The sequence below is a fragment of the Lutra lutra genome, chromosome 3 (genome assembly GCF_902655055.1).
Source record: "Lutra lutra chromosome 3, mLutLut1.2, whole genome shotgun sequence".
NCBI classification, from domain to species: Eukaryota; Metazoa; Chordata; class Mammalia; order Carnivora; family Mustelidae; genus Lutra; species Lutra lutra.
In genome coordinates this window covers 44,555,145-44,573,080 of record NC_062280.1, presented here as the reverse complement: position 1 = coordinate 44,573,080, position 17,936 = coordinate 44,555,145, and the positions used below count along the sequence as shown (strand labels likewise).

The 17,936-nt window shown below is 48.7% G+C and overlaps 1 protein-coding gene across 7 annotated transcripts in view; it reads left to right on the top strand.

The window, feature by feature from the left end:
* Positions 1 to 17,936, top strand: part of COL6A3 (collagen type VI alpha 3 chain) — a 77,496-nt gene that overhangs the window by 43,249 nt on the left and 16,311 nt on the right. For all 7 annotated transcript variants that reach the window (XM_047721466.1, XM_047721467.1, XM_047721468.1 and 4 more), the window contains 22 exons: positions 307 to 378; positions 1,090 to 1,116; positions 1,225 to 1,269; positions 1,383 to 1,436; positions 2,004 to 2,066; positions 2,689 to 2,754; positions 3,142 to 3,195; positions 5,425 to 5,460; positions 6,051 to 6,113; positions 7,083 to 7,145; positions 8,440 to 8,502; positions 9,386 to 9,448; positions 10,926 to 10,976; positions 11,171 to 11,206; positions 11,654 to 11,716; positions 12,376 to 12,438; positions 13,605 to 13,637; positions 13,721 to 13,757; positions 13,861 to 13,872; positions 13,969 to 14,462; positions 15,966 to 16,062; positions 16,958 to 17,656. In XM_047721466.1, the coding sequence (XP_047577422.1) occupies positions 307 to 378; positions 1,090 to 1,116; positions 1,225 to 1,269; positions 1,383 to 1,436; positions 2,004 to 2,066; positions 2,689 to 2,754; positions 3,142 to 3,195; positions 5,425 to 5,460; positions 6,051 to 6,113; positions 7,083 to 7,145; positions 8,440 to 8,502; positions 9,386 to 9,448; positions 10,926 to 10,976; positions 11,171 to 11,206; positions 11,654 to 11,716; positions 12,376 to 12,438; positions 13,605 to 13,637; positions 13,721 to 13,757; positions 13,861 to 13,872; positions 13,969 to 14,462; positions 15,966 to 16,062; positions 16,958 to 17,656 (2,254 nt within the window). The remainder of the gene's footprint in view (positions 1 to 306; positions 379 to 1,089; positions 1,117 to 1,224; positions 1,270 to 1,382; positions 1,437 to 2,003; positions 2,067 to 2,688; positions 2,755 to 3,141; positions 3,196 to 5,424; positions 5,461 to 6,050; positions 6,114 to 7,082; positions 7,146 to 8,439; positions 8,503 to 9,385; positions 9,449 to 10,925; positions 10,977 to 11,170; positions 11,207 to 11,653; positions 11,717 to 12,375; positions 12,439 to 13,604; positions 13,638 to 13,720; positions 13,758 to 13,860; positions 13,873 to 13,968; positions 14,463 to 15,965; positions 16,063 to 16,957; positions 17,657 to 17,936) is intronic.

Genomic DNA, 17,936 nt, shown 5'->3' with positions numbered 1-17,936 from the left:
AAGATGGTACAGAGGAGTTCTCAGGCCAAGGATTCTTCCAGCACCCAGTACCCAGAGCCCTGCCCACCCTTGGTCCTCCTGGGAGGTACCCTCTGAGCTTAAAACCCTCCCAGGCCCTGCTCCCTCCAGGGGCAGGAACCACCCAAGGCTGGGGGTACAGGGGTGTTGGAGGCTTCACTGGGGTCGAGCAGCATCCCTGCCCAGTGAAATCTACCTTCTAGGACACGCCTTTCCTGGCAGAGCAAACTCAGTGGAAGTTTGTGACAAGGAGCTCCAAACTATAACTGCCTTTGTCTGTCCTGGCAGGGTGAGCGCGGTCCTCCTGGTGTGAATGGCACACAAGGTTTCCAGGGCTGCCCCGGGCAGAGAGGAATAAAGGTACAGTGTGCTGACCCTTGAGTGTGTGTGTGTGGAGAGACCACAGCCCCAGGGCCCCGACAGGCAGAGGGCACTCAGCAGCATGTGTGAAAGTGAGACAGTTTCCCCAAATGCCTCCTTGGGGAGGAAGACCTGCAGGGGTTTCAGTGGCCTCTCATTGGAGGGTGGGTCCAAAGTCTGGTGGGCTCAGCAGCCATGGCTGCTGTGGGAAGGGGGCCTGAGGATGGTGGAATAGTTTCCCACAGGCACGTCAAGAGGCAGTCACAAGGACAGAGAATGCATGGGCCAGCGTGGAGGGAGGGCCAGTGGCCAGTGTCTCCAGCCCCAGACCCCGAGAGAAGCCAGGGAAGTGTTGGGGCAGGGTGAATGGCACACGCTGGAAGGTTCCTTATGTGAAATGCTTGGATGCTCTTTCTCCTCCGTTGGCTGAAGTTTGAAAGCAGCTGCTGGAGGGAAGGGGCCACAGGGCCGCAAAGTCACAAAAGGCCTTGGAGCCTAGTCCCCTCCTGCCCAGGGACCCAAGGTCCCAGCAAATTAGCCTTAGGATCCCCCATGTGATGGAGAGTCGAGGCGTGGGGGAGACAGATGAGTCCGCAACACTGAATTTTGGGTTTGGGGTGTTCAGGTGGGATGGGGCCCCCAGCCTGTTCTAGACTCTTCTCTTTGGCCTCCAGGAAGGACCTAATGTTTCCCCCTTCCCCTACCTTCCAGGGCTCTCGTGGATTCCCAGGAGAGAAGGTACCTACGCTTGTTTTTGTTTTTTAAATTTAAAGCTGTCCTAGTATTTGTCATTTTTCTTTTGCCAGATGGCTTTCTATACTCACTCTGTGTCTTGCTCCCTCGTAGGGTGAATTAGGAGAAATCGGGCTAGATGGTCTCGACGGTGAAGATGTAAGCGATTTCACACTCAGTCCACACTGCGTCCAGTCCTAAACATCCTGGCCACTCATACCTTGGTCCTGGAAATTGTGCTGGGAGTGACGTTTTCTCATTATCTTTGACAGGGAGACAAAGGATTGCCTGGTTCTTCTGGAGAGAAAGGGAATCCTGGTAGAAGGGTCAGTATATTTCCATAGTGTTGCCACTAAAGAAAAACTAAAACATTTTACTTTTTAAAAAATTTTACATTAAATTACATTAAATTTTACATATGTATATGTAAAATTTATATATATGTAATATATACATATACATATATATATATATATATATGTAATATATATATATGTGGCAAGAGAGAGAGAGAGGGAGAGAGACTGCTTCCTCCAGGCAGCCTTTCCTGATGTCCTCGAGGGGAGCATCCTTGGTATCTCCTCTGTCCTCTGTCAGCTGTTACAGATACATCAGATTTTTTTGTTTGTTCGTTTGAAGATTATGTTCCATAGTGCAGGGACCGAGTGAGTTCTGTTTAAAAAACTCCCTAGTGTCTAGTACAGAATAGGTCCCATTAATATTTGGATTACCTGAACAGATCAGAAATACCTGGAAGTCATTTTACCTTCATGTAAATGAGCAAATGGGAAATGTTGTTCTGTTGAAGATTTATGAACCAAAGAACATGAGTTTAAGGGTGAGATACAAATTAGAAACTCTGATTTTTGTCTCTACTTGTGCTTTTTATTTAGGGTGACAAAGGACCTAAAGGGGACAAAGGAGAGAGAGGGGACATTGGAATTCGAGGTGACCCGGTAAGGGAACTCCCTCATCCACAGGTTGAGACCCATGTCTGGAGAAGAGGGTCATGGGGAAGGGGTTGAAAGGAAGAATTTTAAACCAGAATTTTGAAATTGTCTTCAGATATGTTGATAACATATGTGGTTTGTCCTTTTCTTACAATTTTGGAGATATGTTTGCTTTCTACCTACAAAGGTAAGTGTTTGCAAGGCTTAACATACAAAGGAAGACCTCAGAAGTTTTTTGACAGCTGGTCTCAGGCACTTTAATCCAGCAGGATTGGGTGGTTAGAAAGGTATTAAGGGTGGCAAAAATGTCAGACCCTGAGCCACCACTCCTTGACCATGTCCCACAGAGCCCACCCACCCCACCAGGACAGCCTGACAACAGGGTCACCAACCACTCTTGGTTTCGGATGGTGGGCAGTGGTCCTTCCTCACTGGGGAGGGCAGGGGCCCGGAGTCACTATTGCCTCGTTCTGGCCCGAAGGATGGGAGGCTGGCCTGGCATGGGTCTCAGAGAGCCACAGAACCAGAAAAACTGCAAACCCTTTTATTCCTTCTGTTTCCCTAAACTGAAATCAAACATTCTTTTCTTGCCTATGCGGCTCATGTCCCTGACCCATGTTGTTGACAGGGTGACTCAGGACGGGACAGTCAGCAGAGAGGACCCAAAGGAGAAACTGGAGACATTGGTCCCATGGTACGGCACTCTGCATTCCCAGACCCCCTTTGCTGAGGGCTTCCCCAGCTACAGCGGCCATGAAAGTGGTCTCCAGGGCTGTGGGGCATACGAGGTTGGGAGCGGACCTGTGTGTGGGTGACGGGCATCTCCCCAATAGGGAGCAGAAGCAACTGCCACCAAGAGGGGTTTCTTTTCTGCAGAATTTGTGCCCCTTAGATATTCATGGAAGGTGTTTGTCAAGACAGAGGCTTGTGGAGATGGTCATGACCCCTGTCTAAGGGGTTCCACCAGGCATCACCCCCTGGTTGTGTGCCCCTTTTCCTGTGGTGTCTGGTGCAATGCGCCAGAGCTGGACAGTCTCCTTCGTAGATGAGAATCTTATGCCAATTTTTTTCCCCACTTCAGGGTCTCCCAGGGAGAGATGGGGTATCTGGAAGGCCTGGAGAAACCGGGAAGGACGTGAGTGCCTCTTGGGCCTTGGGGGACTCTGTAGGGAGATTTAGCAAGTGCCCCCAGAGTTGCTGAGATGATCTGGGGCATAGCTACTCAGCAACTTTACATTTAGGGACTTTAAGGGGATTTCTGGAACTGTTGTCACCCAAAGCTTGCTGCTTATAAAATTTTTCATTCTTACAATTTGCTCTGTGCTCTGTCTCTTCCCCCACCTCCTGGTTCTGCCTCCTTCCCATGAGAAAAACCACATCCAACAGATGCTTTTAGAAGGAGTATCTTTGCTGCTTTCAAATATTTGGCTAGGTTTTACCCTGTTAAATATTTTTAAAATCCAAACAGAAGCCTGAGTACAGGGGAGTGAGGGAGTGAGGGGAAGCAAGGCTGATGGGTTGTATATAGGCTGGTTGAATGATTGTTTGCTTGTGAGGATGGAATTCAAGAGATACACCCCGGTTCTGTTTGCTCGTGAATGGTATCTTGCAGCTGTCTTTTCAAGACATTTCATAAACGTCTGTTGTAAGACAGCTGGTGGCGTGCCGGCTCTTTGAGTCTTGTTGAAGAGTTGGTAAAGCAGAAGCTGGGTATACAATCTTCAGGTGGCTTCCTGGGAACCTAGAGCTTGGGGTTCTGGAAGGGGGAGAGAGTCCCTGCACGGGGAGGGTGGTCTGGAAGTTAGTAAGTCTTCAGGTGCTCCCTGGCTGGCGCAGACAGCCACGGGAGGCTCGGCAAGAACGTCACCTCCGCCAGCCACGCCCTGGGGGGACGATGGTGGGGGGACCGTCAGAGATGTGACCTGAGCTGAGGGTTTTGGAAGGAATGACTTTCACCTGTGATCAGATGATAGGCTTCGGGCATCATTTTTTCAATTATGCTTTTAAAATTCAGAATAAAACAGAATTGAAAAGGCCACCTTGAAAGTTCTGAGGATTAGAGCTGGGTAATTCTGAGGAGCCGAGTAATGACATAGGAATTGAGGACACTCTCGATGGTCATGACAGGCTCTCAGCTCCATGGGTGAGCAGAGCCAAGGCTTGTTTTCATGAAAGGACTTAAGATGGAGGCATGCATACGATTTGTTTGATTTCTAGGTGCAAGGTAGAAACTTGGGTTTGAATTTGATGTGGTCGAGGGCTCTTGTAGCCTCCGTTCTTTCCTTGAGGCTGGGTGAGGCCTGGCTGCTGGCCTCCTCCTTCTATTCTGTTATGACCTCACTGTGCCAGGTTCATGCCGAGGTGAAATGGTCCCTCTCTCTGGGCCACCTTGCCCCTCACACCACCACATCTGGCGTCTGGTGGCTGCCTCTGGCATGAGCTCTGCGTCATTAAGCACTGGTGGCCTCTGGCCTTGCTCCAGGATGTCCCTTTTTGGGAGAGGCCAGCCAGACTGTTATGTTCAAGGAGTGGTCTGGCCTCTCTCCTCTTCTACTGGTCCATGTGTCGCCCGTGGAAGAAGGCCAAAGTCTTCCATTAAAGGAGCTGCCACCACAGTGACTAATGGCAGAACAATCACCCCAGAAAATCTCTGGGCTGGTCCACTGGGAGCAGAGAATGAGAGCTGGTGTGTTGCAGAATCCAGAATACCAGCCCTTAACCTCACAGAGATACGCCCAGGACCTTCATGCATTCCCATCCTAAACCTTTGCACGAGAGAGGAAGCATCACAAAATCGGGATTGAAGGATTACTTAGCACAGCAGGCCCACATGTATTTGAACTAAGGGTCACTCCTGGAACATTGAGAACGATGTTGCCAAGTCATGAGCCCAGACTAAATACAGTTGGGCTTTTAGGTTCCACATATGTGCACTCCCGATGCTTTCCTTAATGGAGTGTGTGTTATATTTGGCCAGGAGCATTTGGAAAGTTTGGGACTCTCTGACATTAGAATGAACATATTTCATTACTTCTCCCCACTGTTAGGAAAATGATCATAAAGCGGACAGGTTGACATTACCATTTCACATCCTTGTTTGAAGCTGGCTGGGATCGTGCAGCCAGAACGAGTCATTATTTTGCTTGGCAGGTCTGAAGTTAACTGTGAAAGCTTGCATTTGGGTGGTTAACAGGGCTGCATGGAAGCGAGGGTGGAGAGTGGAGATGAGGGCAGGAGGGAGGGCGTGTCTTGTGCATTTCCCTGGGCTGGCTAGTTTTGGCATCTGGTGCTCGGGGGCTCCCATCACAGAGAGCCCCGGGCTCTATCCCCAGGCTCCTTTTCAGTTTCTATGACTTCTCCACAGGGTGGCTTTGGCCGAAGGGGACCCGCGGGAGCTAAGGTAGGTCTCTCACTTGGCGCCTCTTTTCTGCCGTCATGTCAGGACTCACCGTGTGCTTTCAAAGGGCAGGGAGGCAATCCAGCCAGGGGGCCAAAAACATTGTCCCTTGGCCACCAAGGCACAGAGCTCAGATAGCTGCCCCCACTTTCTCCGCCAACTCCTTAACTTGAGCCTCTTCTAAACGGCCTGTGAAACTGAGTGGCCGTGGGGACGAGGGGCAGAGATAGAGGCAAGAGATGGAGGACACTGTGTCCGGGAGTCCCTCAGCCTTAACGTGCCTGCTTTTCTGGGCCTTGGCCTGTTTTAGCATCTTGCTGTGTCTGTCTGTTCACCTGTGCAAGGCAGGACTCCAAATTTTCACAAAGCCGTCCTGAGGAGACATTGAAAATAGTGGGAAACTATCATAAGAGTGCAGAGTGACATGGGCTGCAAGGTGTCGTGTCTCATCCTGGAGGCACGGTGCCAGTGGCCCCTGCCCCCTGCATGGGGCTGTTCGCCTGCCCCCCTGTCCAGATGTGACAGTGGAGCACACAGCTGACATTGGCATAAACCACTCTGACCTCTCCCCTCCATCTTCTTTTGTTTCCAAGGGCAACAAGGGCGGCCCCGGCCAGCCAGGCTCGGTGGGAGAGCAGGGGACCCGAGGTGCACAGGTCAGTACCCCCGGCAAGGCTGCGGGCCTGTGAGGCTTTCCCAGATGCTCTGGTATTTGTTTTTATATTTAAATGAGGTGACAGCTCTACAAAATTGAATGCAAATTAATCTTTGTAAAGTGAACAATCGGTGGTGGGTAGTCCATTCAGTGTTGTACAAGCATCAGCTTTATATAGTTTGCAAACATGTTCACTGTCCCCAGAGGAGTCCCCTCCCTGTCAAGCAGTCACTCCCATCTCCCCTCCCCCAGCTGCTGGAAACCTCTCATTTCCCTTCTGTCTCTGTGGATTTCTCTCTCCTGGAAATTTCACGGGAATGGAATCACATTCTCTGTGACGTGTCTGGCTTCCTTCCCTGGGCATCATATTTTTGATGTCCATCCGTGTAGTAGCAGGTGTCTCTGCTCCCTTCCTCTTCATGGCTGAGGCATATATTGCAGTGTGGACAGACTACAACTGGTTTATGCAGGTGTCAGCTGGTGGACACCTGGGCTCTTTCCACCTTTTGGAAATTGTGAATAGTGCAGCTATGCACATCTGCATATAAGCCTTTGTTTGAACTCCTGTTCCTTGGCATTTTTAAAAAGATGTAATTTACTTATTTTAAAGGGAGGGGGGGAGGGCAGGGAGAATTGGGGGAAGAGGGAGAAGGAGAGAAGCTCAAGCAGACTCTGCAGTGAGTGTGGAGCCCAACATGGGGCTTGATCTCACAACCGTGAGAACATGACCTGAGCTGAAATCAAGAGTCCAATGCTTAACTGACTGAGCCACCTGGGCGCCCCCTGCATTTGTTTTTTAAACTCACTTCCCCATTTGTGTCCTGGGTTGGGGTTGCTATTCGCCGAGACTAAAGAGTGGTCACTAGCAGGGTTTTGGGCCAGCAGAAGCAAGGCTCTGGCCTCTGGGTCCTGAGCTTCCTCACGGAACGCCGCCTCCATGCAGCACTTAAGTTGGCTTTTTACTTTTCAGGGTCCACCTGGTCCCACAGGTCCTCCAGGCCTGATTGGTGAACAGGGCATTTCTGGGCCTCGGGTAAGTTGGCTGGATCCCAGCCCTGTCTTTAGCTAAGCAGAGCACAGGGATGCACAGGCTGAGGTCCCGGGGACTGTATTACTGTAGACAGACTTCCCGTCGCCTCCTCCCCGGCCACCCAGACCCTGGGTCACCCTCAGTCTTCACAGTGACTGGCCAGTTTCCCCGAGGGAAGAAGAGACCCTTTTCCTTGTTGCTCCAGGGTCTTCTAAATCCCAGTACTGCTGCTTCCAAGCCTGGACCAGCTGGGTTGTAAGCAGAGGGAGGCCGTCCTGCATCCCCCAAGTCTGAGGATAGAACACAAGATCTAACTAAATCTGTCCAAATTCTCAGCCCATGCCAAATTGTGTCATAGGTGGCCCCTAGAGATTGCCTTGTGGTTTGGTATTTTGTGTAAGGCATCTCCCAGCCTCAGGTTCAACACAGAAGCTGTTCCTTAAACTTGAACGGCCACAGGCATGAGCTTCCGTCTCGGTGGTTGGTGACGGTATGTGGCACGTGTCAGAGCTGAGTGGGGCCCGGGTTCCTAGCACACACACTCCGGCATCCCTCCTGCCTGATGGGTACCCTGGCATTTGTTATGGAAAGTCAGAGCTACCAAAAACTGGCAGAGACTTGACCTGTTGCAACATGAGTGAACAAAGGTTGGGACAGCGAAGCAGGAACTTCGTGCGAGCCATTGTTTGCGGAGACAGTCCTTCCCCCGTCTGTGATCTGAGATGTATCTATTTTCTGAGCTTCTGTGGTTTCGGTCCCATTATCTAAGTTCTGATTAGTCATGAGTTTAAGGTGGAATGGGGGCATGGTGAAGCTCTTCAAGGGGTCACCAGTGACAAGTAGCTGCTCCCCTCTGTTGTTGGTGTGTCTGTTTTGGTCATTTCTGGGCTCTGGAGGCCACACTCCATTTTTAGAACCATGTTTCCTCATTATCTATTTGCTCCCTCAATGGATACACGTCCACAGGACCCCACACCTGTATACACAGGTGTTGGCGTGGAGGTGTGCAAAGGGAAACAAAGGCAGGTGAAATCTGGGTGCTGGCCCTCTAGTCAGGGACTTGGGGTATGTGGTTACAGCAGCATGGGTCCTTTTGCGGACACTTGTGTCACATGGTCACCCTGATGGTTTAGATTTGCACAAGTCCTGTCCATGCGGGCTTGCATTCAGGTCTCTAGCACCATGGTTGGCACTCAGTGCGGCTGGATGGGGTGCAGGGCTCAGGCCTTTTGGCTTGGTGGGGGAGGTGAACATTTCATAAATATTTCATTGACGGACTCCTTTTCCTGTGCTCTAGGGAAGTGGAGGGACCGCGGGTGCTCCTGGAGAACGTGGCAGGACCGGTCCCCTGGGAAGGAAGGTTTGTCTTGACAAACGTAGAGCTCATTTCCTGAGGTCAAGCCCCAGCCAGACAGCCTCCTCCCCTGCAGCCTCTGTCTCATCTGTCCTTGTGCTCCCAACCCCCCGCTGCCTCGCATGCACCCAGCTTCCCCCATCGCTAGCCGGCTTGGTCAGGGGGGAATCCCTGTCCTGTCCCTGCTCAAGGAAACACGCAGGCTGTACTCAGCAGACTGGCTGTTTTGGGGCCAGGACCTGCCAGCAGCTGGGGGTTCTCTGATCTCTTCATGCGGCAGCACGTGGCTCCTCGCCATAGACAGACTGGAGGCGCTTAGTACTGCATCAGAGCTGCGTTGAACACACATTCTTTAAACACTGGCTGTGCACACATGGAGAGCACTGGCCATATTTAGCTAATCCAGGAGCCCCACATCCCCGACTGTTTTGGATAATGGCAGCTTGTTCTACGCAGGCTGTCTGAGAACAGACTTTCCATAAGCCTGAAGAGAAAGAACAGTTTATCAGAACCAGTCTGAAAAGGCAGCATTTTCTCAGTCAAGAAAATGTGCTCACGGGAATGCACAGTCATCTCTGGGTCTCTTGCTGGTGTTGCTGGGTGTCCCCCGGAATTCAACGCCCACTGACTTTCCTGGCTTCTTCCCCTGTTTCTCCTTCTCATTTCCCCGCCAGCATGTCCCTGTGCTGGGTTAACGCAAGGAGCAAACACAGACTCTCCTGGATTCTTTTCTGCGAATCTGCACACTAACACTACAATTTAAAAAATAATTTTTATCAGAATCTAGAAGTTAGCAGCTTGCGGCATTGTGTAGAGCGCAAGGGCTTGGAATCACATTTTAAGTTAGCCTTGGACCCACAGCTGTCTCAGCTTTATTTCTTGTGTGTAGGGTGAGCCTGGAGAGCCAGGACCAAAGGGAGGCGTCGGGAGCCGGGGCCCCCGAGGGGAGACGGTAAGGTCATGACGTGCTGTGTCTCACCCTTCGCTGAAAGGTGGGAGGCGAGGAGGTGGGGACCTTGCTCTGGGCTAGGCTTCATCCTCGCAAATTGGGTTGGTTCTGAATAGAGGAAACTTGATCATTGCTTCTTGTATCCTTGGGGATCTGATTGAACACAGTGAAACCTTCTTATAAACAGCAAATCAATTTCCAAGTAAGTTACATTTCATCAGGAAGAGTGGGTGAAGACAATTTTTTCCCCTAAGAATGTGGGGACACAATGGAGCTTGAACCACCTTCATTTTCGGTTCTGCAAATGGTTTGTGACCATGACTGGGTAGAGCTTTCCTGCAAAGAAATAAATGTCCTTTGGCTAAAATGGAGTTGGATCTGATCTGGTCTTGATCCAGATAGAAACCATTTCCTTTGAATGAGACATCTAGGAATAGAGGTTATTACTTTGATAACTCATTTAGAAGTATCATTTAAAAATAATCTATAACGATAATCTATCTGCTCAGTAACAATAATTTTGTAGTATACATTTCCTTTACAGGGAAAAGATGTCTACAGAGCATGGAGAATTTTTTAAAAATGAGGTGGTATACCTAAACATTGTAAATGGACCAGTTTATCTGATTTATAATCCCAAACTTTAAAATATTTTTTGCATGTATGCAATTTCTCTACAAGAAACTGAAGTTTAAAAGATCCATTTCTGTTATTATTAGTTTCAGGAGCGGGGGTGGGGTGGGGAACCAAACTTTAAAATCTATTCAGACCGTTGAAGGAAATCTCTTCTTGATTCTGTGTCCATACATTTTTGGGCAATGGCTCTTCACCTGTTGATGTTTGCTTAAAACTATAAATGAACTAGGGAGCCATGCTTGACATATGTTTTAGGGATATGAATGTATAGTTTACATGCAATCTTCTGATTCTTTTGAAATAGTTGATGGAGTCCAGTTCTGAAAGTCTTCCATGGGGGTGTTGACAGGGCAGATCTGAGAGCATAGGAGGGGGGGTGTTTGGAAGGAAGGCAGTCTAGTGGCACGACTGGAAGGAGGAGGGGGCTACAGAGGAGGGGACAGGTTTGAGCACAGGAGACTTGGGAAGGTATGAAAGACTGAGTCCCATGTTTTTGCTGTGAAGGAGAATCAAAGATTCCTAGATGCAGAGAGTCAGGATGGCTTTCTGAGTCTCAGTTCAGTGGGTCTTTGATTCTTCACCCAAGTGCTGTCTTTCACAGTGGCTGTCCATTGTTCTTTACAGTTGTGCCACACCAGCACCATTTTGCCAAAGGAGTCCATTAAGCTTACTGTAGTACAGACTCCATCTTGTTGCACTTGGAGGATGGAGTGGGAGCAGGAACACTTCCCTGATCTGGGAACACTTCAGGAAACCAAGGACACTGTGCTCAGGGCTCTAGACAGAGGTGGTTGTGCCTTGCCCAGTGTGGCGGCCCACAGTAATGCTCTCTTTCCACCCCCAGGGTGATGATGGCAGAGACGGGGTTGGCAATGAAGGACGCAGAGGCAAAAAAGTGCGTATCTGCTAGATTTCTTGAACTTCTGACAGCTTGTATTTTTGAAGAATTATTTACCAAAATTTTATTGTAATATCGTGAATTTTTTCTCTTGATGACTCCAGGGATATATTTTTCCTGCTCAAGAATAATTTATTTTAGATGCCTTTAAATTGGGACCAAATATTGAGTTATTTATTTATCTCTTACAGGGAGAAAGAGGATTCCCTGGATACCCAGGTTCAAAGGTAATACTTGCAAAATAAATACTTGCCTAGTGATGGGACATCGCCGTTGTTTGGAGCTGAGTCTGGTACGATCATGGGTTGAAAATCAGAATATCGTGGTGCCAGTGCTGGGTCAGCCGCTTATTAACCTGTGACCCGTGGAAGGCCCCACCTCTCTGAGGTACTCCCTCCCCTGTTACATGGAGGTGACAGTGAGGGTTAAATGAAATGACATTGCAGTAATGTACTTTGCAAACTTAAAATGCTGGGATCTGTATGATATTGTCCTTACGGTTCAATAAGCTAAGGCCGACTCTGCGAAGGACACAGGTGTACTAGGAACCCAGTAGAATGTAAATCAGAGTGAGCCACTTGGCTTCCCTGGAAAGTGTGGTCTAGATGCCCAAGGCCCTCAGCTAGACTCTCCATTTCAGATATTAATGCATCTCTTTCTGGCTCTCTTCCCAGGGTGCCCCTGGTGAGCCGGGGACAGGCGGAGCGGTGGGACCCAAAGGCATTAGAGGCCGAAGGGTGAGTCTGTCTGCACCTGGATGCAGGTGGGGAATGAGAACATGTGAGGTGAAGATTCACTTGCAGTGGGGCTAGTGGTAGTAAAGGGTAGAAGAAAAGGAATCCTAAGCCCTAGACCAGTGTCCTCTGGACCCTCCATGATTGTCTGCACTGTCCTCCCAAGAACCCCTTCCTCTAACACATCTCAGGGATCACTAGACTGCACACTCCCTCTCTCCCCATCATGACAGTCCTCTTCCTTAAGCTACTTTTAGTGCTGAATGACTCTCTTCAATGGATGTTTACTCATCCTCTTAAGATTGCACGGTGTCCTGACTTAACAAACTGCGGTCTAGATGTGGGAAACTGTTATTTTTAGTGAAAACCATCATATTATCCTGTTCATTTGCTCAGTGAAGAGTCAAACTACACCCTTTAAGATTGAAGGTAGGGTTTTAAAACATTGGATTGATTGTCTCCACTGAACAGTGACCTGATTAATTGTCATTTTTTGGTTTCTTGTACATCCTCATTCTTGGTTCTGGGGGAGGCATCTTACAGTGAGAGAGTTCTCGTGGTGAAAGGGAATGTAGGGTTAGATCACCTTCACCGCCTCTGCCAACCGCAGGAGTTGGGAATCTTCTGCCACAGCTGAGCAGTGTTTGTTCTGCCCTTTCTAGGGAAATTCAGGACCTCCAGGGGCAGTTGGGCAGAAGGGAGACCCTGGCTATCCAGGACCATCTGTGAGTATCCACCCAATTCTGATCAAGCCACTGGAATGGGATGCTCTCCACATACCTCTTTATAAACTTTCCACTGTCTCATCTCCTCACAGAGCGGGTTGCTGCATTTTTGTCATTACTGCATTTTTTTTTTTTAAACAAACCACTTTTCTTTTGATACCACAATAGAGAAAGGAGCTTTTGAATTTTAGAGTTACAAGAAACTTTAAAAAGAAGTTTCTTGTGGAACCTTGTGCTCTAGGGTATATTGTAATTTGCCTTCATAATTTCCTGGTGTAGGTTTGTTTGAGGTTTGTGTACAGGACATAAAAAAAAAAAGTACAAGTTTTATACCTCTTGGGTTACATCTTGCAGAATTAGTATAATTTATGTCAGATGTTGGTTTGCAGACTTCTTCCTTTGGTTTATAAAATCCCCGGGAGAGCTTCAGATTTGTGGTTTAAAAACCTCGAGTGCCCAGCCACCTGGGGACTGGAGGGTGACCTGCAGCCTTTCCACTATGTCTCTTCACTATGAATGTCTTTGTTTCCTTATTTGAAGCTCTCCCTGTGTTGTCTCCCGACATGAAATTTGATGAGGTTCAAGGAATGATGGATAATCACTCCTACAAGAAATGTTGAGGGACTAAGACAGGTTGAACTTGGGTGAAGGCCAAGTCAGGTGATTACCGCCTTTTAAACGTGAACCATTTAATGGGAAAAAGTAAGCTAGTCACTTGTCTTGTGGGAAGACACCTGACTGGCTCACAAGAGGACTGCTTGACATCAGGACAGCCACATATTGGGACGAGAGGCTGAGCGTCACTGTGGATCTATCCTCGGAGCTCCTTTGACTGGGGTGGAATCCGCCTGGAGCTGAGGGTTAGCTAAGTGACTCCTCACTGTCCCTTCTGTGTTGAGACTCAAGCCTAAGTGTGTGATCCCTTTGATTTGTCATCAGCTTCCAGGTTTCCAAAATGTAGAACTACTTTTGCCCTCAAAGTTGTCTCTCTTTTATTCCTTGAGCAGTAAAATCAAATTTATAGGGAGAGCCTGGAAAGGTTCAAGGTCAGCTAAGGTCTACCTTTGCTTCCTCTGTTGTATTTCTGAGATTGGAGGGTGGTTCCTTTGCACTGGTGGTCCCGCCCATCTGCCTGGCTTCTCATCCTTTCCTTCCTTGTTTCACAGGGTCCCAAAGGCAACAGAGGGGACTCCATGGATGTAAGTTGCATGCATACAGCTCCAGTCATTGCATTGTAAGCCTTTTGTCCACCCCCTCACACTTCTTTCCTTTCCTTTTACAGCAATGTGCCCTTGTCCAGAGCATCAAAGATAAATGCCGTAAGTACATGATTCTCTGTTGTCCATGACACGCTTCTGCATTTTACATTTGAAATTCTGACACAGTAAACATGTTTCATTGCTCTCTTTCTCTCTTTCATAGCTTGCTGCTATGGTAAGTTGATTTCAGCCGTTTGACTTCCTCCTGCAGAAAGAAGCGCCCCTTTTCCAGTAAGTCAGATTTGTCTTTGAAAATCCCCACTCCCTGCAGGGCCCCTGGAATGTCCTGTCTTCCCGACGGAGCTGGCCTTTGCTTTAGACACCTCAGAGGGTGTCACCCAAGACACATTTAGCCGGATGAGGGATGTGCTTCTGAAGATTGTGGGTGACTTGACCATTGCTGAGAGCAACTGCCCGCGGGGGGCACGTGTGGCTGTGGTCACCTACAACAACGAGGTGACCACGGAGATCCGGTTTGCTGACTCCAAGAAGAAATCGGTCCTCCTGGACAAGATCAAGAACCTTCAGGTGGCTCTGACATCCAAGCAACAGAGTCTGGAAACAGCCATGTCCTTCGTGGCCAGGAACACATTTAAGCGCGTGAGGAATGGATTCCTGATGAGGAAGGTGGCTGTTTTCTTCAGCAATAAGCCCACAAAGGCATCCCCACAGCTCAGGGAGGCCGTGCTGAAGCTTTCAGATGCAGGGATCACGCCCTTGTTCCTCACGAGCCAGGAGGACCGGCAGCTCATCAATGCATTACAGGTCTGTGCCCTGTGGGTGTCCTTGGCACCTTCCTCTGTTCTTCTTGGGCCCCGAGAAGGTTCTCAGACCCATCTGTGCCTCCTTGAGTAGTTCATGCGGAATTTTCCAAAGCTCCTGGATGAGGTTGTTGTGATTGGCAACTACCTGAGTGAGATTTCCAGGACAGCCAATGGGGCTGGCTGTAGGGCAACATCCAGATGCCTGTGATTTATTCCCATTGTGTCCCTCCTCATATGCTGGAGGAGCATCTCCCAGGGCTGACCCTGAGGCCTACAATTTTCTAGTGTGATCTCCCTTCAACATCAACGACTCTAGCACCCCTATCTATGCCCCTCTTTAAACCTTTCCTCAACCTGGATGGTGGCCAAGGCTTAGCCTTCACTGTGAAGCTACAAAGTGCTCCCTTGTCATTAGCTTGTTTAATTATTATAACAATAGAAATAATTGCTATAGTAATTGGTGAATGAATCAATTAATATTTATTCAGTGCCAATTCTGGCAGCATTGCTCAAGATAAGTCGGGGGTGGGCATGATCGGAAAGAGCCCTAGTTCCGTTAACGCCCCCCGGCCCCCCACACACTTTCTAGCTTCAGGTCACCACAAATAACATGGTTACATCATTTAACCTGCCTGGGTCTTAGATTTCTTGCCAGTGAAAGGTGGGGTGTGGCGGGATGGTCTCTAGCATCTTTCCTCCCAAACTGGGGTTTCTATGGTCCTACCACTGCCTATGTCAGTGAAAGACAGTCTGGATGTTGGTGCCATCTCTTGGGGCTTCTTCTGCCAAACCACAGGCCGTCTTGAGCCCAGAGCACTGAGCTTGGGAAGCCAGCTGTGGTTGCCAGCTGTCTTCCCTTGTAAGAGTGCTCATTTATGTACACTTTCCCTCACAGGGGCTAAGGGACCCAGAACCACATGGCTCTTGACCGCACTGTTTCAGCAAGTTAGAAAAGTCAATTAATCATTCATTAATTTAATTCAATTATTTACTAAATAACTACTTAGTGATGTTGTGCTAGGCACCACGATGATGAGCAGGGCTTCCTGAGTCTTCTAGAAGTGACTTTATTACTTGCTTTGCCGTTATATCCTTTTCTGGACCTGGGAGAGCCGGAGAGGATGGAGCTACCCTTTGTCAGTGGCTGGAACTGCTGCTGCAAATAGCCATATTACCCATGTTCCCACTATCCCCTAGAAGGAATTTACCATTATCCCCATTTTGCAGCTGAGGAAACTGACAGAAAGGACAGCAGTGGGATTTGAACTGTAGCTCATCTGTACAGAAGAAAACCTGTGTTTTCCTATTAAGCTCAGTAGCTCCTCCCTAAGAAAACCCCCAAGAGGATACTGATAAGGTATCAAGGGTACCAAGAAAACCCCTGAGAGGATACTGAATCTGTTGGGGGGTTTATTTTTCTGAGGTGACTCTCTTCCTGAGCTCCATTTCAAGTAGTTCCTTACCATGGACACTCCTACCAGCCATTTCCTTTTGTTTCAACCAGATCAATAACACAGCGGTGGGACATGCACTCGTCCTCCCCGCTAGGAGAGATCTCACGGACTTCCTGAAGAATGTCCTCACGTGTCATGTTTGCCTGGGTAAGGGGCTTCTCTAGGAAATCTGTTACAAAGCATGCTATCCATAGAGCGACACTTGAATGAATAGTTGCCATTTATGGAAAGGGGTTGTGTTAAATGAAGATTTACAGAACCGCATGTTTACCAGTGAAATTCCTATATAGGTAGCTTCCATATTTAGAGTGGATCCCCTCAAACAGAGCTTCTCTAGGGAATGATTGATTTTATGGGAAATAAAGGAAAAAGCTTTGTTTACAGTTTGACCTTAGAGTTCAGATTTCAATTGTTGATCTTTGTGACTTTCTGGAACACATTTCTTCAAAGAGTGGCAAAGAAATAGTTTCCTTTCCTTTCCTTTCGCTCTCCTCTCCTCTCCTCTCTTCTCCTTCTTCTGTCTCCTCCTCTCTCCTTTCCTCTCCTCTTCTCTTCTTTTCTTTTTTCCTTCTTCTTCCTCCTCTGTCCTTCTCCTCCCCATCCTTTCCCTATGTCTTCCCCCTCCTCCCACTCCTCCTCCTCCTCTTCTTCTTCCTCCTCCTTCCCCTCCACCTCCTCCTCCTCCTTCTGCTTCTCCTTTTTCTCCTTTCTCTTCCTTCTCCTCTTCTTCTACTTCTCCTCCTTCTCTTCCTCCGTATCCTTCTTCCTCTCCTCCTCCTTCTTCCTCTTCTCCTCCTCCTCTTCCTCTTCCTCTTCTTTTAATGTCAATCCCATAGTGTACTAACAAGGACTTTAGCTTCCTGATTTGTTTCATTTAGGGTTAGATGATGAGAACTGAAATCTGGCCACAAAACGGCATCAAGCTATAAATGGGCTTCTATATTATGTGACGATTTTAATTACCCCCGACTCTCAGCACACTGACGTACAATATCTTGCTGTGGGAGTCACAGAATAAATGGGTTTCCATGCTTCTTTCTAGACATCTGCAACATTGACCCATCCTGTGGATTTGGCAGCTGGAGGCCTTCCTTCAGGGACAGGCGAGCGGCTGGCAGCGATGCAGACATTGACATGGCGTTCATCCTAGATAGCTCTGAGTCCACCACTCTGTTCCAGTTCAATGAAATGAGGAAGTACATAGGGTACCTGGTCAGACAGCTGGACCTCAGCCCAGACCCCAAGGCCTCCCAGCACTTCACCAGGGTAGCCGTTGTGCAGCATGCACCCTACGAGTCTGTGGGGAACGCCAGCGTGCTGCCCGTGAAGGTGGAATTCTCCCTGACTGACTACAGCTCCAAGGAGAAACTGGTGGACTTTCTCCACAGCAGAATGACACAGCTGCAGGGGACCAGGGACCTGGGCAGTGCCATTGAATATACCATAGAGAACGTCTTTGAAAGCGCCCCCAACCCACGGGACCTGAAGATCATGGTTCTGATGCTGACGGGAGAGGTGGAGAAGGAGCAGCTGGAAGAGGCCCAGAGAGTCATCTTGCAGGCCAAATGCAAGGGTTACTTCTTCGTGATTCTCAGCATTGGCAGGAAGGTGAACATCAAGGAGGTATATGGCTTTGCCAGCGAGCCAAATGACGTCTTCTTCAAACTACTGGATAAGTCGACTGAACTCAACGAAGAGCCTCTGATGCGCTTTGGGAGGTTGTTACCATCCTTTGTCAGCAGTAAGTCCTACATCAGACAGTGTGGGCTGGTCCAGGGTTTTCTGCCAGCTCGTAGCCTTGGGCTCTCTGGGACATGGGGCTATGGAGAAGATGTCTGGTGTACTGACGTTGACTTGTCCATTCATCCAGCACATATGTATTGACACCTGCCATGTCATAGACACCCTTTAGAAGCCAGGTTGGCTGTGAACACATGGAAATTCTGTCCTCGTTCACTCACTTTTTCAGCCAAATTGGACTGGCATCTCTCAGCCATAGACCCTGTGTTCCTGAGAGTGAA